Source organism: Pelobates fuscus, chromosome 4 (assembly GCF_036172605.1).
Source record: "Pelobates fuscus isolate aPelFus1 chromosome 4, aPelFus1.pri, whole genome shotgun sequence".
Lineage (NCBI taxonomy): Eukaryota > Metazoa > Chordata > Amphibia > Anura > Pelobatidae > Pelobates > Pelobates fuscus.
Window position 1 is genome coordinate 125,490,204 of NC_086320.1, and position 17,876 is coordinate 125,508,079.

At 42.2% G+C, this 17,876-nt stretch overlaps 1 protein-coding gene across 1 annotated transcript in view; it reads right to left on the reverse strand.

The window, feature by feature from the left end:
- The window catches only part of MPPE1 (metallophosphoesterase 1), a 123,906-nt gene that overhangs the window by 62,271 nt on the left and 43,759 nt on the right, over positions 1-17,876 (reverse strand). Inside the window, exons 4-6 of the mRNA XM_063451594.1 lie at positions 5,820-5,923; positions 5,099-5,179; positions 3,872-3,980 (exon numbers count right to left, since the gene is read on the reverse strand). Coding sequence (XP_063307664.1) covers positions 3,872-3,980; positions 5,099-5,179; positions 5,820-5,923 — 294 coding nt within the window. The remainder of the gene's footprint in view (positions 1-3,871; positions 3,981-5,098; positions 5,180-5,819; positions 5,924-17,876) is intronic.

Consider the following 17,876-nt stretch of genomic DNA (forward strand, 5'->3'; position numbering starts at 1 on the left):
GTAGATGTTTCCAATGAAAACATACTTGCATTTAATTATGACTTTTTTTCATTGGTGTTAGATCTAAAAACAACTTGCAAAAGCTGTAGATCTCTTGTCTGAAGCCTTTGCAAGACCTCCACTTCTAACCCCGCCCACACTTTCTGTAACTGTCCAATCACAGACTTCCTAATGCTGCTCATTGAGAAGTCTTTACAAGGCAGGTGCTCTGGACAATTGCTGCCTCTAGTTTAGCTCCACTGAGTCCAACAAACCAGGAAAAACCAGGACCGGTTGTCTGATTGACAGCCATGCGGGTCAAATAAACAATTTATAAAAAAGTGACAATTTCTATTGAAATCTGCACTTTTTGTAAAACTAAAGTATAGGCCACACTCGTCACACAAAGTATTTCAGCAAGTTAAAGTGATTTAACAGTCTGGAGTGTCCCTTCAAGTTTAATTTTAGGGTACTATATTGTTATGTTAAGGACGTTATATTGTCTTGGGATCCACCCATTTTTCTGACATCCACACTGTATCAATGATCAGGGTTACCCTGGGCCTGACAAAATATAAATCCTAATTTACTTCTCCTATCATAAGGCAATCAATATTATGTCCACTTCCCACCTTAAAATCGGCCACCACACCCACTACCGTCCTGCATTTCATACTTATCTGGAATCCTCTAATAATATCTGCTATATACAGTTGCAAGAAAAAGTATGTGAACCCTTTGGAATTATATGGATTTCTGCACAAATTGGTCATAAAATGTGATCTGATCATCATCTAAGTCACAACAATAGACAATCACAGTCTGCTTAAACTAATAACACACAAAGAATGAAATGTTGCCATGTTTTTATTGAACACACCATGTAAACATTCACAGTGCAGGTGGGAAAAAGTATGTGAACCCCTAGACTAATGACATCTCCAAGAGCTAATTGGAGTGAGATGTCAGCCAACTGGAGTCCAATCAATGGGATGAGATTGGAGGTGTTGGTTACAGCTGCCCTGCCCTATAAAAAACACACACCAGTTCTGGGTTTGTTTTTCACAAGAAGCATTGCCTGATGTGAATGATGCCTCGCACAAAAGAGCTCTCAGAAGACCTACGATTAAGAATTGTTGACTTGCCTAAAGCTGGAAAGGGTTATAAAAGTATCTCCAAAAGCCTTGCTGTTCATCAGTCCACGGTAAGACAAATTGTCTATAAATGGAGAAAGTTCAGCACTGCTGCTACTCTCCCTAGGAGTGGCCGTCCTGTAAAGATGACTGCAAAAGCACAGCGCAGACTGCTCAGTGAGGTGAAGAAGAATCCTAGAATGTCAGCTAAAGACTTACAAAAGTCAGTGGCAAATGCTAACATCCCTGTTAGCGAATCTACAAGACGTAAAACACTAAACAAGAATGGATTTCATGGGAGGATACCACAGAGGAAGCCACTGCTGTCCAAACAAAACATTGCTGCACGTTTACAGTTTGCACAAGAGCACCTGGATGTTCGACAGCAGTACTAGCAAAATATTCTGTGGACAGATGAAACCAAAGTTGAGTTGTTTGGAAGAAACACACAACACTATGTGTGGCGAAAAAAAGGCACAGCACACCAACATCAAAACCTCATCCTAACTGTGAAGTATGGTGGTGGGGGCATCATGGTTTGGGGCTGCTTTGCTGCGTCAGGGCCTGGACGGATTGCTATCATCGAAGGAAATATGAATTCCCAAGTTTATCAAGACATTTTGCAGGAGAACTTAAGGCCATCTGTCTACCAGCTGAAGCTCAACAGGAGATGGGTGTTGCAACAGGACAATGACCCAAAGCATAGAAGTAAATCAACAACAGAATGGCTTAAACAGAAGAAAATACGCCTTCTGAAGTGGCCCAGTCAGAGTCCTGAACTCAACCCGATTGAGATGCTGTGGCATGACCTCAAGAAAGCGACTCACACCAGACATCCCAAGAATATGGCTGAACTGAAACAGTTCTGTAAAGAGGAATGGTCAAGAATTACTCCTGACCGTTGTGCACGTCTGATCTGCAACTACAGGAAACGTTTGGTTGAAGTTATTGCTGCCAAAGGAGGATCAACCAGTTATTAAATCCAAGGGTTCACATACTTTTTCCACCTGTTCAATAAAAACATGGCAACATTTCATTCTTGGTGTGTTATTAGTTTAAGCAGACTGTGATTGTCTATTGTTGTGACTTAGAGGATGATCAGATCACATTTTGTGACCAATTTGTGCAGAAATTCATATCATTCCAAAGGGTTCACATAGTTTTTCTTGCAACTGTATACACTTACCTGCGTAGTGATTAAATTAACTTCTTTGTATTTCTTAGTGCAACAAAAACAAAGAATATGAGAACTTTGAGAACAGCTTAGAGGAACTCTGTAGCTTGCCCTTCGGTAAATCACAGCTCAAAATATGTCAAAATAGTTTTTGCTCACTTGTGCCACTACAGAGCACCAGTTTTAAGGCTTTTACAACTGATCCCACCCATAAGGGCAACCCAGAACTCAAACGCAGGCAAGTTCTCTCTGCACGAGAGTTAAAGCAACCCAGGATGATCGTTTTGGCCTTCTTTGGGCCTCGTCAGCGAAGTGTAGCTGATACCCCTCGAGGCACAGTGAGCACAGTGTCCATGTCTGGATTACCCTTTTAACTTGGGGAAAGTCAAATTAGTGAAACAAAAAAAAAAAAAGAATATGAGAACTCTGAGAACGGACAAAAGCTTAGTACTTCTTGCATGTTCTGATGGATGGCCTCACAGTCTTCTCTTGAGCTCCAAATAACATTTCACTCTGCCATTTTCTTACTTTAAGAGCATGCAGAGCTGTAAACATATCTTTGAAAGGAGACTTGAGACTCACAAAGAGGCACAAATAAGTTTAAATTATGACGGAAGGAATGCAAAGGGGTATAATTTATTAAAGGGCTTCTGCAAACGCCATAACCACTTAAGTTAATGTGGTTGTGGTGCCTGCAGTCTGTATGTTCAGAGTACTCTACAAATGCGGCACTTTTAAAGATTAATCCCTTAGCTGCCAGAGGTATAACCCACCTCTGTTTGCATCATTAGTCATTCCAGAAGTTGACTGGCAAATGTCAATTATGTGCAAAATTGATGTCTGACGCCAGACAGTCAAAGGCAGCAGAGCCCCTCCCACACCAATCTGTGCAGCCCTTGTTCTCAGTGACCTCGCTCAAACTCCAGTGAGGGAGAGTGATGTCAGCCAAGGAGGATCGTGTTGACGTAAGCCGAGGCAATGGAACAGAGGTAAGTTTTATTGTTTTATTTATTAATATTTGTGGAGGTAAGGTGGACCACCTCAGAAACGGATACTCTAACCAAAACAAGCGCTGTATTTTAATCAGAGTAATCCTTTACATATGAAGATAATGTGTCATGATTTATTGAGAGGGAACAATGCAATGCATTATTAACTGTTCATTCAGTTATAGTACAGGAACAAGAATGGTTTTCTTCTTTACTGGATCAACATATTTTTTATAGCTATAGCTTTCTGCATGGTGGATGTGCATGTAACACACATCCATAAAACCCTACTGCCAGAAGGCCTCATGTATACCAACAATGCACCATTTGTTGTCACACAAAGTTATGAAATACGCTTACCAACAAAAATGTAAATATTTTATCAAAATGCTTAGTCAATATACGGTATTTACAGACATTTTTAATGCATAATGGGCATTGGCTGATCTATAAATGCAATTCAACTTCCAAAATTGTCCTTTCTCAGACCTCCATTAACTGCAAACATGTGGATGACTACAAAAACGAGTTTGGACAACATCGCTGTAAAGGAATATATGCGCTATTAACATATAAAACATTTTTTAATTATATACCATTCTGGAACAGTTCAGCTTGAGAGAGGCCTCAATAATTTGACGTTCTGCAGCTCTACAAATTGCACAGTTATCACCTTCCAGAGCAACACTATTGACCAGGACAAAACTGAAAGAAACAATAAAAAAATCGCATAAAAATTTTTAAAATTAAAATGTGTTGCTATCCGAGCATATAATAATAAGAATAATAATAACTAGTATTTATATAGCGCCTTTCTCCCAGTGGGACTTAAAGCGCTTTTCAGCGCATGCTCTCAGAATGAACCAAATCGGAAGCTGAATAGTAATAGATGTTATTATTACCCACTAATTGATGGTACAATATAGCGATTATGCTACACAAGTGAAACAATGCCTGAATGTGAGAGGACCATGCATTAAACAGAATGCTTGAGAAGAAAGCCAAAATTAAATTAAGGCCTTACCGTTTAAAGAAGGTCTAATGAAGTTTTTGATATCATTGACTGGATTTGTACTAGCATTTGATGGTCAATGTAATAATGTAACTTTATTTCTTACACTGATAAAGCAGGCGATATTAATTTAAGACAAAATAGTCATGTTCTAACTTTTACATTTTTTTCCCCAATAGATACATTGGCATAAAACTTACACTTTCAAGAATAAAGCCGTATATTCCCACCTGATGTTGTGTAGTAATATTTGAGTATCCAGTTCTTACCATGAAGAATGTGTAGCACAAAGTGTGAATTTATTATGTGACATCTTTTTTTATTGTTATGGTGTCCGGAGTCTCCATTTAACTTTATTTATACAGTTTACATTATATTCATGGCTCTTCTGTGTCATGTACGATATATTAATCGATTGTGGAAGAGAATTACTGAGAAAGATTGCTAATGTAAGTAAAATGTGTTTTTTTTAAATTTGTTTTTTAAATTTGTTTATGTATACGGGTTGTATTAGGGGGGTTAAGCACTGAAAATACACTGATTGGAGTATTTTATAAGTTGCAAACACTACACTAAATTTAGCACACGTTGCATCTGTTATTTAAACAGACCTCCAGTATTTCCAATCTCCATGATCAGCAGTTGTGAAAATAGTGATTTTTATAGCTGGACCATTAGATATCCAATTGCACTTTTGCATTTTAGTAATAATTATCACTGGTTATAAAATGCAATAGGTAATAAAATGACCTGGATGATATGACCCACAAACTGATAGGAGAAACAGTACAAACTAAAATAGTCTACTTACTTGATCCCTTTTCGAGTCACTACTTTCCCAGACGTGAGATTGAAAGTCTTTTCAAATCTGTTCAATTTATCACGTGTCATTCTGTGAAGTAATAACAGTAACCCAGGTGTTCAGAGGAACTAGAGTACAGATAATGCATGGATCAGCCACAGCATTAAAACCACTGAAGGTGAAGCAAATAACATTGATTATATCGTTACAATGGTACCTGTCAACGGGTGGTATATATTACTCAGCAAGTGAACAGTCAGTTCTTGAATTTCATGTGTTGGAAACAAAACAACATTTAAAAAAAATCGGCAAGAGAAAAGATCTTTGAGTGACAATGGCAAGGGCCAATTCCAATCCATGGCAGCCCCATCTTGGTGCCAGATACCACAGGACAACAGAACACATTCAGAAGTCTTGTGGAGCCCATGCCTCGACACAACAGAGCTGTGTTGGCAGCATGAAGGGGACCTACACGATATTGGGTAGGTGGTTTTAATAGTGTGGCTGATCATTGTATATAAAATTTAAGTTGAGTATATTTTTCATGGAAACATTGAGTTTACATGGTCTTAGGTCAGTAGAGCACATAAAACATCCACAATAAGGCAAAACACCTAAAATCGTGTCAATAGTTTCCAAGAGTTTTAGCAGTGTAAATAAACAGTAACAACGACAGTGACATACTACCAGAAAGATTGAGAAAATAATTGTTAATAAACGATTAACTTACTCGTAATGAAATCCAATGTCATGATTGCCAACAACAACCAACAGTTCTGTATGAGGAGGATGTCTGAACATGCGCCGAAATCGAGCAACATCTTCATCCCATGACTAGAAAGAGAAGAGATCACGAGATTTAAAAAACAAAGTTTGACATATTGTGTTTTAAAGAAAGGTGATTATAGGATGTAGAGGTTCAATTAAGTTGTAGTTTGGATACTCAATGTATAGCTGAGTGCAGGCTCTCCAATGTAGGCATCTGAACACAAAGCTTAATTTCTGCTTCTTTCCAGTAAACATGAAAACTCCAAACAAGCTGAAAGGCCAACTATTTTGGACAACTATTCTATACTTTATATTGTGTTCTAATTATTGCATTGTCATACAGGGACACTCCACTACCCAAATAGTGTGGGAAATCACTATTTAGTAGATGTACCACCAATGAAAACATGCATGCCTTAAATGGACACTATAGTCACCAGAATCACTATAGTTTAATGTAGAGGTTCTGGTGTCTATAAGCCTGTCCTCCCAGGAATTTTCATATTAACACTACTTTTTTTTATAGAAAAGGCAGTGTTTACATTGCTGCCAAGTAACACTGTTTTGGACCACACCAAGTGTCTGCCTGAGTATCTGCCCCTGTCCAGATTTTAAGAATGAGAAGCGTGCACGCTGAAGAAATCACGCTGACACCAAAGTTCAGATAAATGAAAATTTCCAATAGTTTTGAGGGGGAGGGGGAAGCCGCTTATATGGGCAAAGGAATGCATCACGTGCAAACATGATTAGTAAGCATCTACGTAGTTCTCTCTGTAAGCTTTTAATTGGTTAAGTCCTTAATCTTGATGTACTTCCTTCAGGATGTTGGAGTCGTCGGCTGGGAGGGGGGAGTCCATCCTGTCACACGAGTTCTTTGTTCGATGGGAGGGAGTGCTCTAGCTGCCATTTTGAGTAAGGAATGAGCACATGTACATATAACAAATAGACATTTTATATACATTTATTTCTATCCATCACAATACCTCTAGGGGCAGTCACTCAAACGGCCTAGTCCAATGCTGCAGTGGGCCGCGCTGGCGTTCAGCTTCTCCACACTCTGCGTGGAGACGCTGAACATTCCCCATAGAGATGCATTGATTTGATGAAACGATGCCAACTGGCACAGCGTTTTTCCATGCAGGCAAATGGGAAAGCATTGGATTGGCTTAAATCATCAAGACTGATGATCTCAGCCATGGAGGCAGATACAGCTGCAGCATTGGAGAAAAATTCAGTTTAATACCTTTTAAGTGCACCCACACTTATTATATACCATTCTGTTTAGGAGAAATAAAGCTTTAATTTCATATAAAATATTTATATATGTAACATAATAATTTTATTTAATTAATATGAATAAATTATGTTAAAGAAAAAAAGGTGAGAAATTAAATGTTATTTCTCAACTATTTTTTTTTTATAATTCTTTATTTTTGAGTTCAAGAATGTAGTGTTGCATATCTGTTGCACACATATCAAGCATACAGTACAGTTTGCCATATTGGTATTTGTTGCCAAACTTATACACTCATGTATAAAGTGGCCTATTGCAATGCATTTTGTGGAGTCATCTACTTGAGAGTCTCTTAGGAGCTGGGCTTCTGCCGCAGTGTTCCATTTGTTGGGGGAACTTCTGTCTTGGTGTGCCCATCTAGTGGTTCGCTCCACTCTGAACTGCGGTTTTGTTAAGGTTGGGGTGAAGAGTAAAAGAAGAGAGTAGAGAAGAAAGGAATGGGGTGCGGGATGGGGAGGGTGGGACGCGCCGGGAGCGCTTGCCACGTGCGGAGGTTCGTGTGTTCCGCTCAGGTCTCCATGTGTGGGTTCACGGGTTACATGTAGTTTTGTCCAGGAAGTCTTCCCATGGTTGCCACACCTTGACAAAAGAGGCTGTGGTATTCCGCAGCTGCGCTGTCAGTTTGTCCATTAGGAAGTTGTCCTTTATTTTGTTTATCACTTTGTGCACGGGGGGATGTCTGAGCTGAGCCATTGTTGGGCTAGAGCCCGTCTGGCCGCTAGCGTCATTTTGTTCACTAATTTCTGTTCTCATGTCGTGAAGTCATCTAGCGAGATATGTCCATGGTTCCCTATGTATTGGTCTCTCTAGGACTTCCATCATTAGTTTTTCTATCTCTGTCCAGTAGCTCTCTATCTTGGGACACGTCCACCACATGGATGTATGACCCCCTCGCTCCGCATCCCCTCCAGCATGTGTCTGTGGGAGTTTTGCCCATTCTATGAAGATTTACCGGTTTGGTGTACCACCTCAGGAGGTTTTTTTTCGCCTGCTCCTGAAGTGTTACACATATGAATACCTTGGCTGCTGCCTCTTATATATCCTGCCAGTCCTTTTCTTCTAATGTTTGATGTAGATCTGTTTCCCACTGGTTAATGTATGTGTGTGGTTCTTTGTCTCTCCCTGGGGCGCTAAGCTGAGCATATAGCGAGCTTATCAGGCCCTTGCATTCGGTCTCTGTCATGCATAGTTTTTCGTAGAATGTGAGTGAGGCCCTAGCTGCCTTTCGTATGCTGTGGTTTCTAGAAAAGTCTCATAATTGGATATATCTGAAGTGTTCCCTCGTATTTAGTGGCGCGTCCTGTTTAAGGTCTTCAAAGGTCCTAAAAGTGTCCTTGTCGTACATTTTATATTACCGTTGGAGCCCTGTGTATTCTAGACCTTTAAAGTAACGTGCCCTCATGCCGGGTTCGAATGCTTTGTTTCTTAAGTACGGTGTAAGGGGTGAAGGTGTTCTAGTTAGAGAGTACTTTTTTGCATTTGCATCCCATATCTTAACCGAGTTTAAGATTGCTGGGCAGTCTGTGCGGAGTATGGGCCTATCTGGTTTTGGTACCCATATCCAATATTGTGGGAGGTCCGACCCAATTATTAAGGATTCTAGATCCACCCATCGGCGTGTGAGAGGGGTGAGTGCCATTCTATTACTTGAGCCAATTGTGCCGAGAGGTAGTATGTGTTAGGGATCAACCGATTATCGGTTTTACCGATATTATCGGCCGATATTCTGTATTTTCGGCAATATCGGTATCGGACAATAAAGATACCGATATTGCCGATAATACTTCCTAGGACCGCCAGGCCCATTACAAGCCCGGCGGTCCTGGGAGGCCCAGGAGCAAGCTGTTACTTACCTCCCAGCAGCTCCCTTCAGCTCCCTGTGTAAATCTTGCAAGTCCCGTGGCCGCAGAGCGTTGCCACGGGTTACCATGGCAACACTTCGCACGGCACGCAGGCCACGAGATTTACACAAGGAGCTGCTGGGAAGGTAAATAACAGCTTGCTGCCGGCCCCCACAGTACTTAACAAGCCACCGGACCACCAGGGAATACTATATCCCCCCTCCAATTAGGGAGGGGGTACTAAAACATACAAATACAAAATTAAAAAAAAATGCCCCACCCCCATTTTACACAAATTACATCTCTACACAAACACACACACTCTGCATTATATACACACACTACACAAACACACACTGCATTATATACACACTACACACACTGCATTATATACACACTACACAAACACACAATGCATTCACTTTACCCACACTACACAAACTCTCTGCAATCACTATACACACACACTCTGCATTCACTATACACACACTACACAAACACACACTCTGCATTCACTATACACACTACACAAACACACTCTGCATTCACTATATATACACACTACACACACACTCTGCATTCACTATATATACACACTACACAAACACTCACTGCATTCACTATACACACTACACAAACACCCACTGCATTCACTATACACACTCTGCATTCACTATATATACTACACAAACACACTCTGCATTCATTATATGCACACACTACACAAACACACACAGCTCCCCTGTCTAAACACACTGCATCCACTACATGTGGCATGTATATTTTGTGCATTTACCTTTAGAATTCGTTTATTTTTTTCAAAATGGTAAATGTACAGAATATCGGCAAGTTATCGGCTATCGGCCTGAAAGTTCACAGATTATCATTATCGGCTCTAAAAAAATTAATATTGGTCGATCCCTATCAGATATAGAACCAATAACAACAATATCAGATATAGCACCAATAACAATAATTGTAAGCCAATTATTTTGCTATGTAGCCTAAAATTTACAATCCACTTGTGATATCTCAGTGTCCCACTCAGGACCCCTATCCACCATGACTCTATTCCCCAAATTCATCCGCTATGCCCCACTTCTCCCACTGCATCCCCTACCACGTCACTAAAGCTAGTGTTCCCCCATTAGAGCCCCTGTCCCCCATTAGAGCCATTGTCTCCCAACTACAATTCCTATTTCTCCACTACAGCCCCTATCCCCATGACATTCCCTAACAACCCAAGCCCCACACTACAATCTCTATCCCCAATTACAACCCCTATACCCCACTACAGTGTCTATTCCGCCATCAGAGCCCTTATCTCCGCACTAAAGCCCCAGTCCCACACGCAACAGCTCCTGTCCCCCACTGAAACCCCTACTTCCCCACATTACAACCCTTTCTGTAACACAAAAATGTATATGTAGGGGGGCGTGGCTGGACGAACACCAGAGCGGAAGCAAACCTCTGGAGCTCCGAGACAGAGAGCAAAATACAGCAGAAAAAGAGAAATACAGGAGCACCACAGGCGATATCCTTACTCACCCTCCGTCAGAGACTACCATGGGGCACAAAAACAGAAAAAAACAGCCGCCAGCGACCCCGAGAATGCCGGACATAAGGCTCTCCTTTGAGAGACCTGCAGCCGCGACCGCGGCTCCCGCCAAAATGGCGCCCGCCAAAATGGCGCCCGCGGCCCGAGTTGAAGAGGAGGCCTCAGAAGTGTCCCGGGAGGAGGGAGACATATCCACGTCACCTGAACCAGGAGAGGACTACCCAGAAACGGATTCCGACGAGGACTCCTCCCCAGTGACTAAAGGAGACATTAAAAACCTCCTGCAAAACATAAGGCAAGTCTGGAAAGCGGATTTAAAGGAAGCACAAGCAGACATAGGAGACCTCCGCAAGAGGATCTCCGACATAGAAAATAAAGAGCAGAATAGGGAACACCAGATGCAGGCCGCCCACGACCAAATCGAGGACCTGGCCACGAAAGTGCAGAAACTTACCCAGTCGGTGACCGCACTGGAATCCCGCCACAGACGCAAAAATGTCCGCATGCGGGGAATCCCAGAAACAGTGGATGACGAAGCCCTGCTGCCCTTCGCCCAGAGATTGGTGGACTCGATGGGCCTAAAGAGCAGAGACACCAAAGTGATGGTGGACTCAGCGTTTAGGGTACGAAAAGCGGCAGCAGCACCTCAGGGGGCACCTAGAGACACCATAGTCATTACCAGAGACATTGGGGTGAGGACCGCTATCCTCAACAAATCCAGAGAGATCAAGGTGTTCCGGCTCGAGGGCTGCGGTGTGACGGTTTATGGGGACCTTCCCTTCGAAGCGCTAGTAGCGAGAAGACAACTGGCACCAGTAGCCAAGAAATTGAGAGAGGCAGAGGTCCGGTACCGCTGGGGAGACGATGGAATGCTGAACATCCAAAAGGAACACGAAACACTTACCCTATCGGCTGGGGACGACCCCACGGCTTTTAGGAAGGCTATGAACCTACCGGGCAAAGCACCAAGAAATACTGAGGCCTGACTCTGAGTGTTCCAGCAAAGACGTCGGAGAACCGAAGGGCAGAGCGGCCCTATAACAAGGACTGTCCTACCACCTACCTAACCCCATACTAGGCTACATGACACATAGACCACACGAGACTCACATAGAGAGAGAGAGAGAGAGACAGCCCCACACAAGGACGGACTAGAAGACAATCCATGACACTCTGTCCCTCAGACACTTTACAAGACACACAAGAGACGCAGCACCACATAGCCCTGAAGCCCAACACCATAGATGCACATAGCTACACGAGACTACACAACATAGCCGATACATAACAACCCACAGTAGACGAGAACACACACCAGACCATGACAAAACCCAACTGAAGGCAAACTATGTGACATGTTTGAAAAAGCAACAGAATTCTGACCTATAGAAGAGGCAACAGAATAATACATGCCTCCAAGACATACTCTGTATCAGTTGTATTCTATGATGCAAAAACACTCAATAAAATACAAATTATAATAAAAATGTATATGTAGGTGGTGCGTGTATGTCTGCATAATGTATATTTGTGCAGCCTGCAAGATAGTGGGTACAAGGGGCCCCCATGATCTCATGATTGCACAGGGGCCCCATGAGTTGTCATTCCGACCATGGCCTTGACCTGCAGAAAGTCCCAGGAGGAAGTAGCTCCCAAGTAGGTGGATTGATCTCATAAGGACAGACATTAGGCTGCTAGAGTAGGACCTGCCAAGAATTGGGTACATTGACGGTGTGGCAGGCTTATACAATATATGATCATATAATGTAACTAAACCCCCATTATTTTTTGCCTAGGTGAGGAATTATTTTTAAATAAAACTATTACAATCAGTGATATTTGAAATCATTGTTTAGTGAATAAGCGAGTGCGCTGGATTGTGTATTTTGAATGTTATATATATTCCAGACTACCAATTGGAACCAATGGACACAACAAACATTTTTTTTTCATTATTTATTTTGGCATGCATAGTGATGACAAACATGCCGGCACTGCCACAACAGCAGGTACCGGCCATTTTGGGTTAATAGACATGGGTTACATCTGCACATTTTTTTTTATAATTTTCATGCTTGGTTCAGGGTTAAACAGTAGCTATGTCAGTATAACAGGCAACATAAAACGTGGAAGATCAGAATGCAGACTGACATTAAGGTTAAGTAATAAGATAATACTTAACAGGTTAGCATTAAGTGTTAAGGTTAGCAAGAGAGAGTAATTTGATAGTCGGTGGTGTGAGAGCATAGACTTTCAAGCTAGATCAGCTGACTATGTGCGTGGTATTATCTATTCTGTAGCATTACATTGCGTGGTATTTCTGTAGATACATTGCTTGTAGATAGTGTGGGTATCAGGCTATCAGCAATTCTTCTCCTCTGGTCTCGCGAGGGTCGACTCACAGGTGGTCCCGATGGTTTTCCCAGGTAAATACTGCCAGGCGGTGATGGTATATTAGCTGTTTCATGCACGGCGGCGGTGGGCAAGGTGGTCACCTGCAGCCCGCTTTCTCCGTCGGTATATTTTATGCAGTAGCAGTTTTCTCTTTGGCGCAGTCAGGTTGATGCAGCGTGACTGTCGGCTTTTAGGAGGCCGCTGAGGTGCGATCAAGCAGCATGGACCAGAAATTATCAAATTATCATTATCATTGGGCTTTCCCAATGGCTATTTGAGAGACTTTTGCCGACCTTTACAGCAGACCTTTACATTACATAAGAGGTCATATTTCCAAAATGGCTGCTGAATAAAAGTCTGCTCAACAGTGCTCCCAGGCTCTGCTACCCCTCCACAAGTGGACTCACTTTCAGTAATCTGAGCTACAGTAGTTCTTCATCTGTGATTGGACCAGATGGACTAGCCTTGCTCACCACATGTATCAATGAGTCTTGTGCCGGTACCAGGGGCGTATTAGCCGCGAGGCAAACAAGGCATTTGCCTTGGGCGGCATTTTCCAGGGGGCGGCAAAAATCGCCGCCCCCAAATGCCCAGGACAAATGCCTTGTTAGCCTTGCGGCTAACTGACAAGCCCTCTGGGCGGGCGATCTGCTGGGCGGGCGGGCGGCTGGCGAGGGAGCACTTCCTCTGAGCTGTCTGCTCAGCTCCCTCGCGCGCCGCAGAGTGAGGCTGGGAGCCGGAATATGACGTCATATTCCGGCTCCCAGTCTCACTCTGCGGTGCGCGAGGGAGCTGAGCAGACAGCTCAGAGGAAGTGCTCCCTCGCCAGCCGCCCGCCAGCAGCCACTGGACCACCAGGGAGAGAGGGAACCTCCCCCCCCACCCCAGCATTCCCAAAGGTAAGGAGGCTGGGGGGGTTAAAAAAATAAATAAAAAAGTGAGTGTGTGTGTGTATGTCTGTTAGTGTGTGTGTGTGTATGTGTGTATGTTTGTTAGTGTGTCTGTGTATGTCTGTTAGTGTGTATGTCTGTTAGTGTGTGTGTGTGTATGTCTGTTAGTGTGTGTGTGTGTATGTCTGTTAGTGTGTGTGTGTGTATGTCTGTTAGTGTGTGTGTGTGTATGTCTGTTAGTGTGTGTGTGTATGTCTGTTAGTGTGTGTGTGTGTATGTCTGTTAGTGTGTGTGTGTATGTCTGTTAGTGTGTGTGTGTATGTCTGTTAGTGTGTGTGTGTATGTCTGTTAGTGTGTGTGTTTATGCCTGTTAGTGTGTGTGTGTGTGTATGTCTGTTAGTGTGTGTGTGTGTATGTCTGTTAGTGTGTGTGTGTGTGTATGTCTGTTAGTGTGTGTGTGTCTGTTAGTGTGTGTGTGTCTGAGTGTCTGTTAGTGTGTGTGTGTGTGTGTGTGTGTCTGTATGTCTTAGTGTGTGGTGTGTCTGACTGTGTGTGTGTCTGTTAGTGTGAGTGTGTGTATCTGCTAGTGAGTGTCTGTTAGTGAGTGTGTCTGTTAGTGCGTGTGTGTTTCTGTTAGCTAGTGTATGCGTATCTGTCAGTGAATGTGTGTGTGTATTTAGAAGGCGAGGCGGGGGAAGGGTTGGGTGGGGGTGGCGCGGGTGGGCGGGAGGGGGGCGCCTGAGTTTTGTCCTGCCTAGGGCAGCACAAAACCAGGATACACCACTGTCCGGTACACCAGTTGTCTAGCCATCATTATTTTGCCCTTGTCAAAGTCACTTGCTGTTTTTGCCTGCTTCCAGCACATGAAATTCAAGAGCGGACTGTTCACTTACTGCCCAATATATCCCACCCTTTGACAGGTGCCATTTTAACAACATAATTAATGTTATTCACTTAACCCCTTAATGACCAAGGACGTTATCAGGTACGTCCGTCAAAATCTGGTTGTTAGCGACCTCGGACGTACCTGATACGTCCGCGGCACATTTGAGCGGTGGAAGCAATCATGATCGCTTCCAGCCGCTCTAAGGGTATTGCAGCGATGCCTTGATGTCGAGGCATCCTGCAATACCAGCCCTCACTGCCGGGACGCCGGGTGATCACTCCCTCGGAGCGATCATTTCTGGGTGGTCCCATGTGGCGCCCGGCAGTGAGGCAGAGCATCGGAAGCCATCAGACAGGGTTCCTATGCTCTGCCTGTGTGTGCTGTGTGTGCTAAGCACCACAACAGCCCAGACAATCTTACCTCTGCAAAATAGGACCCCAAGAGCCATGTGATCGCTCTGATGGAGCGATAACATGGTCGCCATAGGCATCCATAGTGTTGCCTGCAGAGGGACTGCCTGAACTGTCAGGCAGTCCCCCTGCTGGTGAAAAAAAGTTTAAAAATAAAAAAAATTAAGTTATTACAGTAAATAAAATATATATATATATATATATTATATCTATATATAATATGTGTGTAGCGGAACCCTGTTTTGGCTGCCCCTTCCTGTATTGTGGATTACCCTCACCTACCCTAACTTGGCTATAAAGACAAATACGGTTCCTGGCCATTGGATTACCTCAAGGCAGTGTTGCAGCTTTAAATGGGCACTTCGGATACCGTCGAAGTGCCGAAGTACTCGTCGAAGCGGTCGAAGTGCACGGCATCGAACAAAGGACCAAGTGGCGGCGGCCATTTTACCTTCGAACACCGCCGACCCTTACCATCCGCTCCACTTCGACACTTCGACTAACGTCGAAGTACCGACCACACTTCGAACGGGACTTAGCTGTTTTTATGCCAGAAATTGACCGACCGCACAGCCCAAATCTATGGAACTGTTTTGGGCAGGAAAATGTGCTTGCGGTCGGTCCTAAAGGGACCTCTAGCTAACTTTTGATCTACTGGAGGGATTGGGACCATTTTTGAAAGTATTACCAATTGAAGTCTGCTGATTACGAAAATGCGTTTTATGTTTGTAGCACTAATATTGCAGGAGTTATAGATATTGGGTAAAAGTTATATTTGAAACTGTATAATAATGGGATTATGTGTCACACTAAGGGGAGGGGATGTGTGGGTTGTACCCATGATGCTATTGGTTGTTTTATGCCTCCCCCTGGGTGTGGCCTGTATGTGTACATTCGTAATAAAAGGCAGGCTGGATGTACCAGCCAGCAGTTCTGCTCCTGAAACTGTGTGTCGTCCAGTTATTGGGATTGCTGTTGGGATACTGCTGTATTACTTTACCTGCTGGAAACCTTGCCTGTGGATTTATCATCACCTTGTTCCTGAGCCTCACTGGCATCTTTAGTGGAGAATAGCTGTGAGATATCGGCTCTCCGCTACAATGTGTATATATATCATATATAACGTCATATTAAGTGTATTCTTTTATTAATATATACATACAGTTAGAATGAAATTCTATATATATCAATGTATATATAAATAAATAAAAATAATACGAAATATACATATGTCCATAATTACATAAATAGACACGTAGACTTCAAATATATAAATATGTATATATATCTAAATTCTACATGCATATTTATGGAATATGTTTACATAATTAAGTAATTAATTATTAATAAGCAATTAAGTAATTAAGCACTATATTTAACCCTGTAACTTTCCAAGACACCCTAAAACTAGTACATGGGCGTACTGATCCGCTCAGTGGAAACGAGGCATAAGTGGCTACTAAAAAAGACTGGACATACCTCATATTGAATACCCTGGGTTGTCTACTTTAAAAAAAATATGTGTATGTGGGGTGTGATTCAGAGATTTAGGACAGATAACAGTGTTACAAAGTCACTATTGATAAATTTAAAAAATTTACTTATAGCCATAACTTTTCAAAAAAAGCTAAGATCATGTTAACATTGGGTATTTCTAAACTCAGGACAACATTTTGAAACTATTTAGTATGGGTGTTTTGGGCGGTTTTAGGTGCGTAGATTTTGGAGGTCAAAGTTAGAAAAGGTGTGTTTTTAAAAAAAGATTTATCATATTTTATCCTTTTTGTTATAGTAAATTATATGATATGGTGAAAATAATGGTATCTTTAGAAAGGTCATTTAATGGCGAGAAAAACGGTATATAATATGTGTGGATTCAGTAAACACAAACACCGCAGAAATGTAAAACCAGCCCTGGTCCTCAACGGTAAGAAAATTGAAAAACGGTCTGGTCACTAAGGGATTAAATAGTTTTAATGTTGTGGCTGATCAGTGTATATACATACATACTTTTTTTTTTGAGGGGGAGGCGTAAGGAGGTTTAAATACAAAGTAAAATGTTGACATCTACAGAAACAGATTTGTTCTAACATCACATCACACAGAAAAGATACATCCTTGCATAATGGAAACTTCTTTTCGAAAGAAATCTACTCTTACAGACAAATGTGTAAAGAATGGGTCTCGCTATGGTTAAAAATTTTGGAGTGCAAAACTTAAAAAACGCTCCCCACTTTACCCATTAATGATTACGATCTGATCAAATGCCTGGTAATCGATTAACACATTTATTTATTTGTATAGTGGTTTAATTAGTTAGTTCAGTATAGTATGCACCAGTTTAATGACTATTCTCCATTAATCATTTTACTTAGTGCACAATTGAGTATCAGCTGCCATGAACAAATTAAATGCCTTTTAATCTGCATCCGAACGAATTGAGATTTCTGTGGAATTAATAAGACTCCATAGGTAAATCCTGGGACGGATTGATTTGTCCAAGCACAGATTAAACGGCATTTGACTCAACTCATATTCTATGATAGGGCAATATTTGTGTAGTTATACCACTGGAACTCAGCAAACAGCAACTTGGAGGTTCCCCAGACCACCATTACCATGGCCATAACGTGGTCTGGACATCACCAGTCTTTTTATACGTGTAGTCATCTGTGTGGTATTAAAAAATGTGTAGGCACTTTGTATTTAAAACGCACTGAGGCATAGTATAGACTAGGCACACCAG